The sequence below is a fragment of the Podarcis erhardii genome (assembly GCF_964252035.2).
Source record: "Podarcis erhardii genome assembly, chromosome: 15".
Classification (NCBI taxonomy): domain Eukaryota; kingdom Metazoa; phylum Chordata; class Lepidosauria; order Squamata; family Lacertidae; genus Podarcis; species Podarcis erhardii.
This window is the reverse complement of record NC_138505.1, coordinates 2,701,295-2,720,309: the sequence shown is the minus strand read 5'-3', so window position 1 is coordinate 2,720,309 and position 19,015 is coordinate 2,701,295. Positions and strand designations below refer to the sequence as shown.

Genomic DNA, 19,015 nt, shown 5'->3' with positions numbered 1-19,015 from the left:
GAAGTTGGGATATAGTCTGGTGTCACCCAGTTCCTAAATCAAACCACTCACATCTGTAACCAATAAAGTTGTGGCCTATTTTTGCCCATTAACCTAAATTGTCAGTGTCCTCGTGTATCCTTGGTTCTCAAACGCCTTGGTTCCCAAACGCCGAAAACCCGGAAGTAAGTGTTCCAGTTTTCAAACTTTTTCCAGAAACCGAATGTCCGATCTGGCTGTTGGCTATTGTTTCCAGGGCACCCGCACCAATCAGAAGCTGTGCCTTGGTTTTTGAACATTTCAGAAGTCAAACGGACTTCCAGAATGGATTAAGTTTGGTGCTTTTGCTATTTATTTTGTGTTCTTGAGGCTTTTTCAGTTAATTTGTTTTTGTGACTGTGTGGAACCCAGTTCAGCTACTGATTGATTGATTGATTGATTGATTGATTGTGTGACTGTGGAAACAATGACTATCATCAGTGCAGGTAAGAAAAAAATAATAATTTTAATTTTTATCGTCTACAATACCGTCTTATTTATTTTATAGTACAGTGGTACCTCTGGTTAAGAACTTAATTTGTTCTGGAGGTCCGTTCTTAACCTGAAATGTCCTTAATCTGAGGTACCACTTTAGCTAATGGGGCCTCCTGCTGCTGCCACACGATTTCTGTTCTCATCCTGAAGCAAAGTTCTTAACCTGAGGTACTATTTCTGGGTTAGCGGAGTCTGTAACCTGAAGTGTCTGTAACCTGAGGTACCACTGTACAGTACATTGATTATTGCTTTCATTTTATGGAGCAATGCTCTCGTTAGATAGTAAAATTCATGTTAAATTGCTGTTTTGGGGGTTGTTTTTAAAGGTCGGGAACGGATTAATCCGTTTTGCATTACTTTCTGTGGGAAATAACACCTTGGTTTTGGAACACTTTGGTTTTGGAACGGACTTCCGGAACGGATTAAGTTTGAGAACCAAGGTAGAATCTAATAAGGGTTGCAAATGCTGAGAATGTATAACTGATAGGTGACCACAAGCTGAGAACATATATATCTGATAGCTGACCACAAACAGTTTCAAGTAGCAGAACTCGTGGTTACAGTGCTTGTAAGACGCGCGGCTTGTGGTCAGAGACCCAGACATGGAGACCTCTTGCACCCGGGACTGGATCATTTGGTAGGCAAATTGTGGTTTGCCTTTTAGCTTTGTCAGATGAGAAACTAGCTTGTGCCTGCATATGTGGTTAACGCACATAACTGGGACAAATTGCGGTATATTGTTTACGTCAAATAGAAGGGGGCTTTGACCATATTTGCACAACGATTAACAGGGGAAGTGGGGTGGTCATATGTTAATAAGGCGGACGCGATACGCTGTAAACTTTGCACACCCCTTCCTGGTGGGCGTGTAGAGGAGGGACTTTTAAGCTCAGGAAAAGGATATAACCATAGCTGTCAACTTACAGATTTGAAAATAAGGGACCAGCATCCTCAGAAATAAGGGATCAGCAGCCAAAATAAGGGATTTCTCAAGGGGCACAGGTAGGTTCACCTTCTGGGCCCCTCCGAGCCAAAGGCAGAAAGCCCAGCCAGCAGCCAAACGAAGCCTCCAGCGGTGGTTCCCACAGCGCAGCAACCCGGCAAAGGGGATGCAGCAAGGAAAACCACCGTCCCCTCTCCGCTGGGAAGCGCTGAGCAAGGGCAAGTCCCCAGGCAACGTGGCCGATTTGATTGGCTCAAGGCATGCAAGCTCCACCCCCCAGTCGTTCTTAGACTCCTTATTGGGTGAGCAACGCAGCCAAGCAATACAGCTGGAGCCTCCCTCCTCCCTGGCCGGCAGAGAGAGAGGGAGGGAGGGAGAGGAGCTGCTTCCTTTGAAACCCGGGAAATTTAAGGGACATCATCAATAAGGGACAGCAGCGGGAAACGGCGCTGGGATAAGGGACTTTGCCACCAAATAAGGGACGGTTGACAGCTATGGATATAACGCTGCGTTGGTCACCCATCTTGCAATGATGTTTTTCTTTCAATAAACTTTTGTTACTTTGCCAATTTTGCCCAGAACTTATTTAAAGGATTCTGGGACTTTTAAGTCTTAGGAACCAGTGGGGTTTTTTTTGTTTTTTGTTATCTCTTACAACAACCCAGCCTGGATCATTTCTGTCCAGAGAGAAAAGGCACCAGAGACGGAGAGTTTCATGTGCAAAAAAAATGAATCATATTTATTTATAAATGTACAGGCTGATTCGAAATCATTGAGCACCAAGCGTAGGCAGAATGGATCTCAAGGCAGGGTTCAGATCCCAAGGAGAACATTATTATTATTATTATGCCTCTTCTTCCTCTTCACCTGAAACTGCAGGGAGCTCAGCTGTCAGAATTCGAACCCAGCGCTGCTGAGATCTTTGCTGCTGACATTCGTCTGAGGGAAGTGCCCTAAGAAACTTGCTTATGGAATTGAAGGCAACACCATTGCTGTGTACTGTACTGAAGTCATTTTCCTTGTGGACCCTATTCTTTGGCACAGCTCCCAAATCTGACGCCGTCCCCTGGGGTGAATTTATGGCATCCCATCTCACTTCCAGGGAGCAGAAGGTGCTGTGTGTGGCAAAGATGATCCCTCAACAAGAAACCCACAGACAGGACCTTGAGAGCTACAGCAACTGGGATTCAAAGACATCTCACCTCCGGCAGCTGATAAACCTATCCGTTGTGGCTAGAAGCCATTGATGGTCGCAAGAAGAATTACTGACAAAAGAAGAATGGAGGATGAAGTTGACGGACTATGCAGAATTAGATAAATTAGCACGAAGGATTTGAAACCTGCGGGATCAGAGATTCTTAGAGGACTGGAGTAAATATATGAACTATTTGAAAAGTTCCAGTTACAGATGGGTAGCCGTGTTGGTCTGCCATAGTCAAAACAAAATAAAAAAATTCCTTCCAGTAGCACCTTAAAGACCAACTAAGTTAGTTCTAGGTATGAGCTTTCATGTGCATGCACACTTCTTCAGATACACATTATCTGAATTATTTGAAAAGTAATTGTGATGAACAGATTACGCTACTAGGACTGCAAGAAGTTGTGTAAGGTGGGTTATCTTGAAGAAAGACGATGAAAATAATTATTAGTTAAGGACAATTAAATGCAATATAGAAATCAAGAAATGCAGAATAAGTGATAAAGAACGAAAAATCATCAGAGGTGTTGACGGAAGTCTAAAACATTGTATAAGATGAGAAGATATGTTGTATGACTGTTGGAACTGATATGTTAAGAAATCAATAAAAATGTATATATATATATATAGAAAAGAAGCCATTGATGGTCTTCTCATCTGCAAATTTGTCCAATCCTCTTTTCAGGCCACCCAGGTTGTGGGCAGTCTCCTGTGGCAGGGAGTTCCCCTGTTTAACCCTTCACTCTGGGAAGAAATCCTTCCTTTTCTCCGTCCCAAATCTTCCAACGTTCAGATTCCAGTGTTACGAGAGATGAACAGAAAGCACTCTCTGGTCGCCTCTGGACAACTCTTTTACAGAGCATTCGCCCCGATTTGTTCACGGTGAGGTCAGATGCTGCTATCGGGCACTTATTCTGAATTTTTGGGTGCCATTCTGTCAAGCAAGTATCACCTCAGGGCATTTCACCGTCACTTTCCTGAAAGCAAAAAATGGCGATGTTCGTGGCGAAACTGGCATTCATCGCGCAACCCTGAATTTGTTGGCATGGAATCGAATCCAGCAGAAAACAGCCTCTTCCACTAGGGTTCCCTTAAGCCAAGAATTCCCCGGACGTACCTGGAATACTGTGGTCGAAAGCAGTGTCCGGGCGGAAATAGGCAAGATGTCCGCATTTTCACTTTTGAAAAATATGGCAACCCTCCACCCGCTTTGCCCACAGTCATTGGGGCCCTGATCCATTGGCCCCTAATAGGCTGGCTTCCAATGGATGTGACAAAAGAGTCTATATAGTCCGCCATCTTGCTTCTCTCAGCGGCCAACTAGACGCTTGCGAGGCAGGGGATGAAGGCGGTGGTCCCTCAGCCGCTACCGTTCACCTCTGAAACAGCCCCTGGGCACACGGCGGGGCTTACTCCTAGGGAAACATGCATAGTAGTGCAGAATTTCATCCCACCCAGGCGCTCAGGTCCTGGAAGTGACAGAGGATGAGCCCTTTTTGTTGTTGTCCATTTGCAACCTAGTATAACTCTTACAGGACGTGGGTGGCGCTGTGGGTTAAACCACAGAGCCTAGGACTTGCCGATCAGAAGGTCGGCAGTTCGAATCCCCGCGACGGGGTGAGCTCCCGTTGCTCGGTCCCTGCTCCTGCCAACCTAGCAGTTCGAAAGCACGTCAAAGTGCAAGTAGATAAATAGGTACCTCTCCGGCGGGAAGGTAAACGGTGTTTCTGTGCGCTGCTCTGGTTTCGCCAGAAGCGGCTTAGTCCTGCTGGCCACTTGACCTGGAAGCTGTATGCCGGCTCCCTCGGCCAATAAAGTGAGATGAGCGCCGCAACCCCAGAGTTGGCCACAACTTGACCTAATGGTCAGGGGTCCCTTTACCTTTACCTATAACTCTTACACCCCTGGGGAGACATCTGAGCCTGGAGAAAACATGGCCTTGTTTGGGGTGGCTCCATTTCACTTCGAAAAAATGAAAGGCACTCGGTTTGGCATTAGAAGTGAGCGGTGGCTGATTCAGGTATGAGAGAAGAATGGGAGTGGATTTGCTTTCATGGAACCCGTTGCAATGTTGATTGGGATTCCTGGCAATGCCCTCTGAGGGACCCCCCCTCTAACACCGGCACCCCAACTTTGACAAGAGGTAGCAGCTGATAAAAAGCCCTAGGACACCCCCCCTCCTGGGAGAGCCCTTATGCATGCAAAGCAGATGCTCAACCACTGAGCTATCAGGTTTAGTGACAGATATACTCTCCCTTTACTTTTTATTGGAATATGCAACGTACGGGGAATGGGACCATTTTTGGCCAGAGGCTTGGGTCAAAAAGGGAGCAAGCCTCTGCAACCGGGGCCACTTTGATAGGTGAATGCCCATCTGTCAATCACTGGGTACCCTGTGACGTCAGGCACATCATGCGACCTCAGGTGTTTTCTCTCAGGTGAGGGAAAGTTCAAGGCGCAGGAGCTAGGGGAGAACCGGAAGCCCGTTCTGAGCCTGAGGGGGGGCTCCCAATTCTTCATTTCCGCCTGCTGCTTAAACTTCCCTCTTTGAGGTGTCGTATTCTCATTACTCAATTCACGACCCTTTAGTGATTAAAGGGCTCTACCTCTCTTTCAAATCAGAACCAGTGAATGCGGTGAAGGTCCTGTGTGAGTGTCTGGAGGCAGTTGGAGGATGGATGGTGGCTAACAGATTGAGGTTGAATCCTGACAAGACAGAAGTACTGTTTCTGGGGGACGGGAGGTGGGCAGGTGTGGAGGATTCCCTGGTCCTTAAGGGGGTAACTGTGCCCCTGAAGGACCAGGTGTGCAGCCTGGGAGTCATTTTGGACTCACAGCTGTCCATGGAGGTGCAGGTCAGTTCTGTGTCCAGGGCAACTGTCTACCAGCTCCATCTGGTACGCAGGATGAGACCCTCCCTGCCCGTGGACTGCCTCTCCAGAGTGGTGCATGCACTGATTATCTCTCGCTTGGACTACTGCAATGCACTCTACGTGGGGCTACCTTTGAAGGTGACCCAGAAACTACAACTAATCCAAAATGTGGCAGCTAAACTGGGGACTGGGAGCAGCCACCGAGACTGCATAACACCGGTCTTGAAAGACCTACATTGGCTCCTGGAATGTTTCCGAGCACATTTCAAAGTGTTGGTGCTGACCTTGAAAGCCCTAAAAGGCCTCAAAGGCCCAGTATACCTGAAGGACTGTCTTCACCTCCATCGTTCAGCCAGGACACTGAGGTCCAGCGCCGAGGGCCTTCTGGCGATTCCCTCCCTGCGAGAAGCCAAGCTACAGGGAACCAGGCAGAGGGCCTTCTTGGTGGTGGCACCCGCCCTGTGGAACGCCCTCCCACCCAATGTCAAAGAGAAAAACAACTACCAGACTTTTAGAAGACATCTAAAGGCAGCCCTGTTTAGGGAAGTTTTTAATGTGTGACATTTTAATGCATTTTTAATATTTTGTTGGAAGCCACCCAGAGTGGCTGGGGAAGCCCAGCCAGATGGGCGGGGTATAAATAATAAGTTATTATTATTATTATTAAAGCCCTAAATGACTTAGGCCCCAAATACCTGAAAGACCACTGCCTTCCCCACTAAGCCTCTTAGGTGCGAGCTTGCCAGAGGAAGCCCCCTTTGTTCTTACTCCCCCCTCAGAGGTTCGGGGGTGGCAGCCTGGGAGAGGGTCTTCTCTGTGGTGGCCCCTCAGCTATAAAACTCCGTCACTAGACAGTTTTTGTCATATGTGGAAGGCGTATCCTCCTTACCGTTGACACCTGATACATCAGTAGTCAGTGGCGTAGCGTGGGGGGTGCAGGGGGGCGGGCGGCCGCACCGGGTGCAACATCTGGGGGTTAGGGTTAGGGGGCACAAATCCACGGGTTAGGGGGCACAAATTACTTGCCTTGCCCCGGGTGCTGACAACCCACGCTACGCCACTGTCTGTAGATGATATTATGACTCACGCTAGCCTCGTGATTGCAGTTTGTTTTAATTTGTTTCTGATATCGTAGCTCGAATTGTGGTGACCCGCCCTGGGTTCTTATGGTCATAGGTGGTTAAGAAAAGTAATAATAATTCTCACATGATAATAAGAGCCTCCTGGATCAGACCATTGGCCCATCTAGTCCAGAATTCTATTCTCCCAGGGGCCAGCCGGATACCCGGATTCAAACACAAGACCAACTCTCCCTTTCTATGGTTTCCAGCAACTGGGATTCAGAATTATCACTGCCTGTGACTAAAAAGCATCCATCTTGGTTCTAAAATTATCTGGGAGCAGGGGCAGGGAATCTACACCTTCCTTTGGCAAACTTTACACTGCCTGGAGCCAAAGAAGCAGGCGAAATTCCGCGTAAACTATGAAAATCAAAATGGCTTCCTTTGGTTCGTAAAGCACTGGCATTCCAAGAGAACCAACATGGCAGCCTTCAGATGCTGAGCTAGTACCTCATCTGGGTTTCTGGGCCACCCTTTTGTGTCTGTTCGTTACGGCCTTGTAGCCCCGGGAATATCGGGGCACGGCGTTGATGATGTGGTGCTTGGCGTTCCCCCTGCCCTTGTTCCAGAGGGAGATGAAGACGAAGCAGATGGCCACCGAGCAGAGGAAGGGCACGATCCCAATGGCCAGGATCCCCGCCAAGGTGCTGATGTCAAGGAGGAACGGGAGGGAAGCACTCGAGGCGTTGAGGGCGCTGGCGTTGACCCTGACGGAGAAGTTGCTGAAGACGCGGAGGTGGGCCCACATGGTGTCATTCCCGGCGGCATTGCGGGCCACGCAGAGGTAGGCCCCGCCATCTTGAGGGAAGGCATGGTGGATCCTCAGCGTGCCGTTGGGAAGGACCGCAAGGCGGCCTCTGCGGCTGGCGTCCAGGGAGATGTTGTGGGGAGACACCCAGGAGATAGTGGGGGGCGGGTCGCCGTCGCCTTTGCAGGTCAGCATCGCCCGGCCGCCCTCTTCCACACTCAGTCTCTGAGGAGGGGTCTCCTTCTCGATGGTGGGCTTCCTGCAGGTGATGTGCCCGGGAAGGATGTCGGAGAATTTGCGGAAGACCTTCCCCTCGCCCGTCGAGTTGGTGGCGCAGACGGGTTGCCGGGCCTCGAAGTTCAGCCTCCGCTGCCTGCGAATGATCCAGAGGAGGCGGCAGTCGCAAGCCAGGGGGTTTCCGTCCAGCCGTAGGACCTCTAGGTTCCCCACCGAGTGGAAGGCGCCCTCCTCGAGAGTCCGCAAGCCGTTGCCCGAGAGGTTGAGGACGCGGAAGTGGACGAGGCCGTGGAAGGCGTGGGCCTGGACGGTGGCCAGCCGCCCACCCGTGAGGTGGAACTCTTGAAGGCGGGAGAGCTCAGCCAGCTTCTTCCCACGGAGGACAGATATTGGGTTGTGCGAGAGGTCGAGGAACCGGAGGTGGACCAAGTGGTGGATGGCTTTGTAAGGCACCTCGCGGAGGCTGCACCGGGTGACGGACAAGGCGGTGAGGTTCAGGCCCGCCAGGCTGTGAGGCCTCAGCGCCGTCAGAGAAGGCCACCGGTGGATCTCAAGGACCTTGAGACGATGCAGTTTTTGAAAGGAGTGGTCGGGGACGGAGCCGATGCTCAGGACCTTGAGCCGCAGCTCCACAAGATGGCGGAGATGTGAGAGGGCTTCTGTTGGGACACCGGTCAAGTTGCACTTCTCCAGAGTGAGTTGCCGCAAGCTCTGGAGGCCGCTGAAGGCCTGGGACGAGACGAAGATCAAGTGGTTGTCTCCGGCCTCCAGCTTCCGGAGGCTAGAGAGGTCCTTGAAGCTGTGGTCTTGGAAGAGGACGATCTCGTTCTCACTGATGTCCAGGACGGCGAGGCTGGGAAGTCCCGTGAAGACGCCAGAGGGGACCATCTTCAGCTTGTTGCCGGTCAGACGGAGGGTCATCAGCCTCTTCAGGCTGTTGAAAGCGCCCGGCTCGATGTTGGAGAGGGCGTTGTAGCTCAGGTCCAGCTCTTTCAGAGCCTGCAAGCGGGAGAACATGCCTTGTTGGAGGGTACGGAGGACGTTCTGGCTTAGGTCCAGGAGCTCAGAATCCGGAGGGATCCGGCCCGGTACCGCCGTCAGGTTGCGGCCGTTGCAGAAGACAACCTTGTCCTGGGACAAGCACCTACACCGCGAAGGGCAGGTGTGCCTGGATCCTGTCAAGAAGGTGGCTGGGATGACGGTGAGGAGCAGCAGCAGGGGCCGCCATTTTGTCCCAGGGAAAGCCTCCATCTTGCGTGTTTTCCTGAAGATAGTAATGACAGCAAGAGAGCCTTGTGGTTAGAGGGAGAGGGTTGGAAAGAGAGAAAGCACAGCTCCCTGATCGTATGGAGACATGTCCGCCTTTGAGGGCCTTCTATCGGTTCCCTCATTACAAGAAGTGAGATTACAGGGAACCAGGCAGAGGGCCTTCTTGGTGGTGGCGCCCGCCCTGTGGCACACCCTCCTGTCACATGTTAAGGAAATAAAGAACTACACAATTTTTAGAAGACATCTGCAGGCAGCCCTGTATTGGGAAGATTTTTTTAAAAGAAATTTAATGTAGTATTATGTAGTTATATATGTTGGTAGCTATTGGCAACCCAGCCAGATGGGTGACGTATAATAATACAGTGGTACCTCGGGTTAAGTACTTAATTCATTCCGGAGGTCCGTTCTTAACCTGAAACTGTTCTTAACCTGAAGCACCACTTTAGCTAATGGGGCCTCCCGCTGCTGCTGCGCTGCCGGAGCACGATTTCTGTTCTCATCCTGAAGCAAAGTTCTTAACCTGAAGCACTATTTCTGGGTTAGCAGAGCCTGTAACCTGAAGCGTATGTAACCCGAGGTACCACTGTAACAACAACAACAACAACAACAACAACAACAACAACAACAACAATAATTTGAGGTGTGTGTGTGAAACAGGGAGAGCATGTGAGAGAAGGTCTGTGTTATGTGTGACACAGAGAGAAAAAGAGTGGGGGAGTTGTGTGTGTGTGTGTGTGTGTGTGAGTGAGAGAGAGAGAGAGAGAGAGGGATTTTCCTGCATTGGAGGGGGCTGGACTAGATGACTAGATCCAAAAACTCCCTCTTGGAGAGCCGTTGGTGGTGCCATGCTTGCAAAGTCAGACATAAGACTAGGCAGATTTGATTTCAAATCCCCTCTTGTTCTCAAAACTCTCCCTGGGTGACTTGAGTCTCCCAGCCTAACTTTCCTGGCAGGGTTGCTGTGAAAACTAGACCAGGACGGGGGAGAGAAAGAGCAGCACTCCCAGAGCTTTGCACAAAGACCAAAATGCTAATGTTAAGTACTTTCAAGTACATCTCGGGTCTCGAGACCGAAGAAAGATATTACGTGAACGTAGGGAAACAAATGAAATGGTTTGGTGCCTGGAACCCTTGGAGGAAAACAGGGGCAAGGGCCTTCGTCCACTCGGCTGGCAGAGGGAGGGTTTGCCTTCCCTTCTCCACCACCCTGCAGATCAGGGGTGGAATTCTCAATTTCCCCCTGCCTTCACCACCATTCAACACATTTCCAAGTCAGTTTGTGTGCTTAAAACGAACAACTTCAAACTTAAACAGTGGCCCATCTAGTCCACCATCCTGTTCTCACAGTGGCCAACTAGGGAAACCCACAAACAGAAGAGCCTAGCCATTTGTTGTTGTTTTTTTGGGAAATTTTATTTACATAACATAATACCCCCATCCCCCAATACCGAAATCCACCCTTTGTTGCATAACATACAACAATATAAACAACCAAATAAAAGTCTTCCTTCATCCTGTATCTGGCCTCCTTATTTACCGTATTTTTCGCTCTATAGGATGCACTTTTTCCCTTCTAAAAAGTAAGGGAATATGTGTGTGAGTCTTATGGAGCGAATGCAGGCTGTGCGGCTAAGCCCAAAGCCAGAACAGGGAGACAGAGCACTGCGCAGCGCTCCGTCTCAATGCTCTAGCTTGGGGATGGCTGCGCAGCCTCCGCAGTGCGGCCCTCTGGAGGCTTCAAAGTCTGTCCCCAAAGCCATAACAGCAAGAGGCTATCCCAGAAGCCGGATCCCTTAACTAGCCAGAGAAAGCCGCTACGTTGTCAAAGGAACGACTTCGTCTGGCTTCCCCTTACACATCCTACCTGACGCACATCGGATCGCAGGTTTAGAAGGGGAACCAGGGGTTCATTCAAACGGGCCCCCAAACACTTAACTATATACAGTCATACCTCTGGTTGCGTTCGCTTCATGTTGCGGATTTTCAGGTTGCGAAGGCGGCAAACCCGGAAGGGTATACCTCCAGGTTTCGCCGCATGCGCAGAAGCGATCTTTGCACTTCGCGCATGCACAGAAACAATCTGCAAGCTTCACACATGTGTAGAAGTGCTCTGTCGCGCTTCGCACACGCACAGTAGCGGTGCTTTACTTACGGACTTTTCAGGGTGCGAACAGTACCCCGAAACGGATCATGTTCGTAAGCAGAGGTACCACAGTCTGTCTCTCTCTCTCTCTCTCTCTCTCTCTCTCTCTCTCTCTCTCTCTGTATGCATTTTAATGCACACTAACCCTTAAAATGTGTATTGATACACACCTATTTTCGCTGAAGAACTGCCCTGGTGTGAGTTTCAAAGGATATCGGTTTCTCGGATTATCTCAGGAACGAAGTACGAAGGAAGGTTTGCGTTAAAATGCAAACTGCATAGAATTTCTTTCTCTCCCCTCCCCTAAACCAGACTCATGCCCACTTTGCAATTTCTTTTTATAAAGAATCTATGCGATTTTACTTACGTATAGTTGTGCGAAGAAGAACCGTCCTCAAAAGGCGCCCAACTCTTTTCTTAAGTTCCTCCAAACGCACCCGATTTCCGTTTATACGCTTTTTATCTGCGCCTGCCCCTTTTGGAAACAAAAAAACACAAACAGAAAAAGTGCTGTACTGCAGGCGGAACCTAATTTGAGGTGAATCATCGTTTCATATAGTTAGATCCTCATTAAACGTGGCATTTAGCTCAAAGGACTCGCGTAACCCGTCGAGGCCGAAATTAGCCACAGCCCGCAGTTGCAAATTCCCCTGTGCCTTTCGAAAAAGACAACAAATCTTTGAAGCTGGCGGTGAGGAACATGTGCCGTTACAGATGTGGAGAAAATTGATGGGGATAAGATCCTTCCCCCATTTCTCGCTGTGACACTTGAACTCGCGTTTAACTGCCTCTGGAGACGGTTCAGAAACTTCAGCTTGAGGCACACCAACAAATGAACGTGTTTGTATTAGGGGATTTCCTGAAGTAGAGGACCTTATGCATTATATCTTGCGCTGCCCCTTATATAATGAAGCAAGAATTATGGAAAGAAGGTTTAAAATTTACCGCATGTAATGCGCTAAAAGAAAATGTGATGAAAATGATGTATAGATGGTACATTACACCAGTAAAGTTAGCAAAAATGTATAAACTAAGTAACAAATGTTGGAAATGTAAGGAAAAAGAGGGAACATTTTATCACATGTGGTGGGAATGTAAAAAGGTGAAATGCTTCTGGGAGATGATATATAATGAATTGAAAAAAATGTTGAAATATACATTTATAAAGAAACCAGAAGCATTTTTACTGGGCATTGTGGGGAGTGACATAAATAGAAAGGAATGTAAGCTCTTTTTATATGCAATAACAGCAGCAAGAATGCTATTGGCCCCAAAATGGAAGCAAGAAGAATTACCAACAATGGAAGAATGGAGGATGAAATTAATGGAATATGCGGAACTTGATAAACTAACGGGAAGGATCCGAAACCGGTGGGACCAGAAGTTTACCGAGGACTGGAGGAAATTTACGGATTATTTGAAAAGTATTTGTGATGACCAGACGACGTTTGTAGGTTTGCAAGAAGCTCTGTGAGGAATAATATTACAAATATTGCAAAAATGAAGGAGATGGGATATGTTAAGAATGTAAAGGCAATATTAAGTTAGGAAATGCATAATAAGAAGTGAATAAGACTGATTATTATCAGAGGTGCTGATGGAAGTCCAATAAGAATGTATTTGTGATAATTCGTGTGGTATGTCTTATAATTTTGTATTTTAAAACATATATATATATATATATATATATATATATATATATATATATATATAAAGATTTTTAGTACCTAGGTCCCCTGGCCAGAACCCCTCTGACATGATTTTATATCTCCTCGCAGACACAGATGAGTATGTGACCTGGTGTGTAGGACTCTCTGCAACTGCCGCTGGGAAAATCAGAGCAAATTATATAGCCAAGGTAGCTGTAAAGGAGATGAATTTATTTGACCCTATCCACATCAAGCTATATTCTTTATCACCAAACTCCGAATATAAGTGCTACTGTATTAACATTTTTTTTAAAAAAAATATAATAGTGGCCATGTGATAATTTTAGGTTATAAGTGTTATTGTTTAATGTCTTAATTTGTATATTAAGGTACTTTTATAGCTCTGTTTAGAGTAGGGAATGTCTTGATAATAGAAATGTTTTAGGTTTTTTGGATCAATCCAGTATATTTTCTTTTAATTGTTGAATGATTTTGCGGCAGCCTTTGGTGATGTGCAAGAAAACTGACTGACGGAAACTTCAGCTGGTGCAGAATTCAATGGCCAGGTTGCTCAGTGGAGCAAGATGGTTTGAGCATATTACACCCATCCTAGTCTGACCGCACCGGCTGCCAATTAGTTTCCGGGCCTAATTGAAAGTGCTGGTTTTGAAGCCTTAAACGGCCAAGGACCGCAACACCTCAAGGACAGCCTCTCTACATATGAACCTTACCCGGACCCTGAAATCATCATCAAAGTCCCTTTTTCATGTGCCTCTTCCAAGAGAGGCTCAGAGGGTGGCAACACGAGAACAGGGCCTTTTCTGTGGTGGCTCCCCATTTGTGCTATTCTCCCCCCAGAGAGGCTCAGCTGGCACCTTCCTTGCATATCTTCATGCACCAGGCAAAAACATTCCTCTGTAATAACTATCTGTGGGCTTTTAGACGTGGGTGGGATGTTTTTAACACACTCCCCCTCCCCGCTTTCAATGTATCTATGTGTGTGGGATGTGTGTGTGTGTCTTTGTTTGTTGCTTTGGGTTGCCTTGGGAAAGATAAAGCAACTAACAAATTTAATAAATAATAATAATAATAATAGTAACCACAGCATCTTGGGAGCCTAGCGAGCTTCAGGGCTGAGTGAAGATTTGAACTCTGCTCTCCCAGGTTACTTAGCTTGACACACTAATTGCGATGCACACACTGTTTGTCTCTGCGCACCGACGCCTCTCACTCTCCAGGCTTCAGCGAAAGCAACGCGAAGCCTCCAGAGCGTGGAGGGAGCTCTCCCTCTGCGCTTCGGAGGCTTCGGGTTGCTATCGCTGAAGCCAAGGAGCCTGCATTCGCTCCATAGGACGCACACACATTTCCCCTTAATTTTTGGTGGGGGGAAAGTGTGTCCTATAGAGCGAAAAATACGGTGAATCTCTAGTGTTGATGGGATCCACAGAGCATCTTGCAGCCATCCCTTCCTCGCTCTGGAAGGCCTTCCACGTCCCTGACTGGCCGGAGCACAACACAGCCTCGCCGTCTCTGCCTGGGAACCAGAACTCAATTTATTCTAAGTGTCCCCTTGGCACGACTCCAGAAGATGCATTAAAAGGGAGGGATCAAAGATGATTTATAAGCAAAAAAAAAAAAAAAAAAAAGGCCGAGAGAGAGAGAGAGGCATAAGGTGCTGGCCAAGGTGGGTTTGGAAAAGGACGCAGGCATTTTGGGACAGGCGACGGCGCTTCCTGCAAGGCTGCTCAAAATCCTGTCCTTCCCCTCTGAGACCAGAGGATGGTGGAAGGTGAAATCATCTCCTGTTTTCTTCAGCCTGTGGCTATAAGGTTTGAGTCGGTTCAGGGCGCTTGGCGAAAATTTGTGGAATAAAAAAATTGTACACAGTATTTTTGTAGTATTTTTGTACTGTGTACAATTTTTTTTTTATTCAGATACAGTATTCCACAAATTTTGGAAGATCCTAAGGGAATTAAAGTGATGGAAGTGAAGAGCAGAGGTAAAGGAGAATTAAATAACAAAAGAAGTGTGGTTTAGGCGGTGGAAATCTTTAAAGATATTTTAATTAAGATTTTTATTTTATAATGTATGTAAGTGTAATTTTGGAATTACTGTTTATGGAAAACAGCATTTTCTTTTTTTCTTCTTCTTTCCCCCCGTTTTTTTCTTATTTTCTATCTTCTTTCCCAGTTTGTGTTTGGCAAATATGTAAATATTTGTGTTTTTGCAGAAATTTATCTGGAAATTTGTATAATTCAATAAAGTTATATTTTTTTTTAAAAAATGTACACAATTAATTTCATTAGCAGGATTAAGGTAAAAATCAGGGAAGTAACTAATAAATGGATTAACATAGGAAATGCAGTGTTAAAAATTAGCATTATAAGAAACCTCAAAGGGGTGAAGGAAAGGCCTCTTTCTCTCTCTGTATATGTGTGTTTATTGGGAAGTTATTCGATTTGTATGTCTGTAAAAAAAATCTAAAATTGGGGTGGAAATGTATAGAGACGAATGAATGAATGAATGAATATGAAGGAATGGGTTTCTGTGTAGCCAGTTTGAAACGGGACCCCAAACCCCCCTTTTCTTCTTTCTCCAAGGGAGCATTTCTAAAATGCATTAACTTGAGCTGTTGAGCAAAATGCATAACAAGAACACAACTGTATAAACAAAGCTCTCTCCTTTATCAGTCACGGCAATAGATAGCCTTGGCTGTTCCAGTGGAGTAAACTGGATGACATGTCTGGGTCTTATCTTACCACACTCTGACGCGCAGACCTAGTCTGGGAACAGCGCCAGAGTGTGTTCTTGGAGTTGGTGACCTCTTGCTCCAAGATAAGAGTATAGGAACAGGAATACCCTTTTATGGTATTCCAAACTACAAGAAAAAAGATTCCACCTAAACATTAGGAAGAACTTCCTGACAGTGAGAGCTGTTTGACAGTGGAATTTGCTGCCAAGGAGTGTGGTGGAGTCTCCTTCTTTGGAGGTCTTTAAGCAGAGGCTTGACAACCATATGTCAGGAGTGCTCTGATGGTGTTTCCTGCTTGGCAGGGGGTTGAACTCAATGGCCCTTGTGGTCTCTTCCAACTCTAGGATTCTATGATTCTATGATTCTATGGTCAGAAGTACAGGAAGGAAAATCCTTTTATGGTTAAGAGTACAGGAGCAGGAACATCTGTGATGTCAACCTGTGTGTATAAGCTGACGTGGCTGGATTCCTGGGGGAGGGGGGAGGGGGTGCCTGGAGGATATATATACTGCATGAAATATCTCATTTCTTTGGACTTGCTGTGGACTGACCACGCAAGTGCCTTTCTGCTGCTCCGGAGAGCAGAAATAAAGAACTCTTTCTCTGAACCAACCCTCAGTGTCATTTGACTTCCTCCCTCCCGTCCGGGAGCAACGCAGAGCCCACCAATCGGTAAAGTCTAATAAGGCTACAAATAAAGTGAAACCTTTGTCTTTCTCCGGGGGGTGGGGGGTGGGGGGTGGGGGGGTGGGAAAGGCCAGAACTCGCAGGCATCTCAGGAAGCTGAATGTTGGAAGAGTCAGGACAGGTGGTGGTGGTGGGGGGAAACTGACGAGCAGCGTAAATTAATAATGCAGGGTTTTAAAGAATAAAAGCTTTACTGAATTAAAATAAACTTTAAATTAAAATAAAACATGGGTTTCGGCATGCAGCACAGAGTTAAAGACTGTGGAACTCCTTCCCACAAGACGCAGTGATGACCAACAAGCCGGATGACTTTAAAGGACAAATTCACGGAGAAGGAAAGGGCTATTCATGACTACCATTCATATGTGGTGGGATTGTCTGTTAGTTAATGAATTTTGGAAACCGATTGGTATAGAAATATCGGAAATTGTGGGTAGGAAGGTAGAAATATCTAAATTAATGGTTCTTATTAGTCTGAGTAGCACTGAGATAAAAACAAAAGAGGAATGTAAATGGGTAAAACTGATGGTAATTGCAGCCAGACAGGTTATAGCGAGTAACTGGAAAAATGCTGAAGAACCCCAATGGAGAGGTGAACCAATGGAGGAAAAAACTGAATAATATTATAATTTTATAATATCTAACTGGGAAGATACACAGAATGAAAGGGTTTAAGGTCAGTGAGAAAGAGGAGGACTGGCTTGAGAAGATGTTGAATTATTTGGGTAGGGTTGAACAATTTGGGGCAATTAAAATGTTAAAAGTTAAATAATCCTTGTGGAGCGAGGAGTGTTAATGTATATGGAATTGTACATACGGTCGATTTGAATATTTTATTATTGATTAGGTATACTCAGTGTATCAGCCGCCTTGGGGGGGGGGGTTCACTGTTGGGTTTTGGTTGTTAGTAAAAAATAATGAATAATAATAATAATATGACTACCATTCATGATGGCTGTGCTCTAGCTCCACAGCTTCTGCATCCCGGTTGCTGGAAAACTGCAGGAGAGTTCAAATCCTGATTGCGGGTTTCCCTGAGGGCATCTGGTTGGGCCCCTGGGAGAACAGCAGGTTATTCTCACGTTTTTAGGAAAGAATGAGAAACCTCTGGGGCAGATCCTGAACCCCACAGGCACATGTCAGCCTCAGATGAGCCGCTTCCAGGCCCTCTCCTTGTCTCTGCTGAAAATGTAGGAAAAGCTCTGCCGGATCAGGCCTAAGGCGACCCATCTAGGATGGCGTCCGACTCTCCCAGTGGCCAAACAGATGGCTGAGGAAACCACCCAACGCAGGAGCTGAGTTGACCGGGCTCCTCTCCCCACTTGGGTTTCTGAGCAATTGGTATCCAGTGTCTTCTTGGCTCTGATCCTGAAGGCAGGAGACAGCGCTGATGGCTAGCAGCCACGGACAGTCACCCACTCCACAAATTTCTCTAACCCTTTCTAAGGTCGTTCAGGCCGCTGACCATCAGTTTTGGTAGTGAATCCCATGGTTTAACTCATGGGTAGGCAAACTAAAGGGACGCGGGTGGTGCTGTGGTCTAAACCACAGAGCCTAGGACTTGCCAATCAGAAGGTCGGCTGTTCGAATCCCCGCGACGGGGTGAGCTCCCGTTGCTCGGTCCCTGTTCCTGCCAACCTAGCAGTTTGGAAGCACATCAAAGTGCAAGTACTGGCAGGAAGGTAAAAAGGTAAACGGCGTTTCCGTGCGCTGCTCTGGTTCACCAGAAGCGGATTAGTCCTGCTGGCCACATGACCCGGAAGCTGTCTGCGGACAGACGCCGGCTTGCTCGGCCAATAAAGCGAGATGAGCGCCACAACCCCAGAGTCGTCCGCGACTGGACCTAATGGTCAGGGGTCCCTTTACCTTTAGGCACACTAAGGCCTGGGGGCCGGATCCGGCCCAATCACCTTCTCAATCAGGTCCGTGGACAGTCCAAAAATCAGCATGTTTTTACATGAGTAGAATATGTGCTTTTATTTAAAATGCATCTCTGGGTTATTTGTGGGGCCTGCCTGGTGTTTTTACATGAGTCAAATGTGTGCTTTCATTCGAAATGCATCTTTGGGTTATTTGTGGGGCCTGCCTGGTGTTTTTACAGAAGTAGAATGGAACTTTTATTTAAAATGCATCTCTGGGTTATTTGTGGGGCCTGCCTGGTGTTTTTACAGGAGTAGAATGTGTGCTTTTATTTAAAATGCATCTCTGGTTTATACTTTTCCAAAATATAGTCCGGCCCCCCACAAGGTCTGAGGGACAGTGGACCGGCCCCCTGCTGAAAAAGTTTGCTGACCCCTGGTTTAACTGTTCCCCCAGTACTTCATTTTTCCTGTCCCGGATCTCCCAAATATTTTACTTCATTGAATTTGCAAAAACGGCACTTTGCAGCAGTGGCTGTCAAACTTCTTTTCGCTTTCAGAACAAAAGTTTGCTGGCGCCAAACTGATGATGATGATGATGATTATTATTATTATTATTGATAAGAAACACATTGGAAAATAAAAAGAAACAACTCCCAACATGGCTTGATTTATAACGCAGAACACAACAATTTAATAATCTGATCATGGCGCATGCAGAAAGTATAAAACAGCACAGCTACATAAAAGCACGAATCATTTGCAAAACATAGTTATAAACGAGCCTCTTCAGCATGTATCTCAAGCTCAATGAGAGGTGTGAGCTTGCTTTGGCCGGGTAATCTCATTTGCATGAGGTCTAATTTGAGACAGAGAAACTCTCATCTCCTCGTCAACACAAAGAAGCCTTTGTCTTTTCTGGCCTTTTGTATTTGTCAGAGTTGAAAACCCCTGTTCACAACAATATGTCGTGGAGAATTCTAGGAGAATAGCCAATGCTTTTGAATATCCAATGCTTTTTTT

General features: G+C 46.9%; 2 protein-coding genes across 3 annotated transcripts in view; both read right to left on the bottom strand.

The window, feature by feature from the left end:
• Positions 1 to 3,757, bottom strand: part of MRPL9 (mitochondrial ribosomal protein L9) — a 91,510-nt gene extending 87,753 nt beyond the window's left edge. The window contains exon 1 of the mRNA XM_081841397.1: positions 3,754 to 3,757. The gene's annotated coding sequence lies outside the window, so the exon portion shown is untranslated. The remainder of the gene's footprint in view (positions 1 to 3,753) is intronic.
• Positions 3,758 to 6,597: 2,840 nt separating this feature from the next.
• Positions 6,598 to 19,015, bottom strand: part of LINGO4 (leucine rich repeat and Ig domain containing 4) — a 17,492-nt gene continuing 5,074 nt past the window's right edge. For both annotated transcript variants that reach the window (XM_081841054.1, XM_081841055.1), the window contains exons 3-4: positions 11,413 to 11,520; positions 6,598 to 8,897 (exon numbers count right to left, since the gene is read on the bottom strand). In XM_081841054.1, the coding sequence (XP_081697180.1) occupies positions 7,100 to 8,884 (1,785 nt within the window). In that variant the 5' untranslated portion in view covers positions 8,885 to 8,897; positions 11,413 to 11,520 and the 3' untranslated portion in view covers positions 6,598 to 7,099. The remainder of the gene's footprint in view (positions 8,898 to 11,412; positions 11,521 to 19,015) is intronic.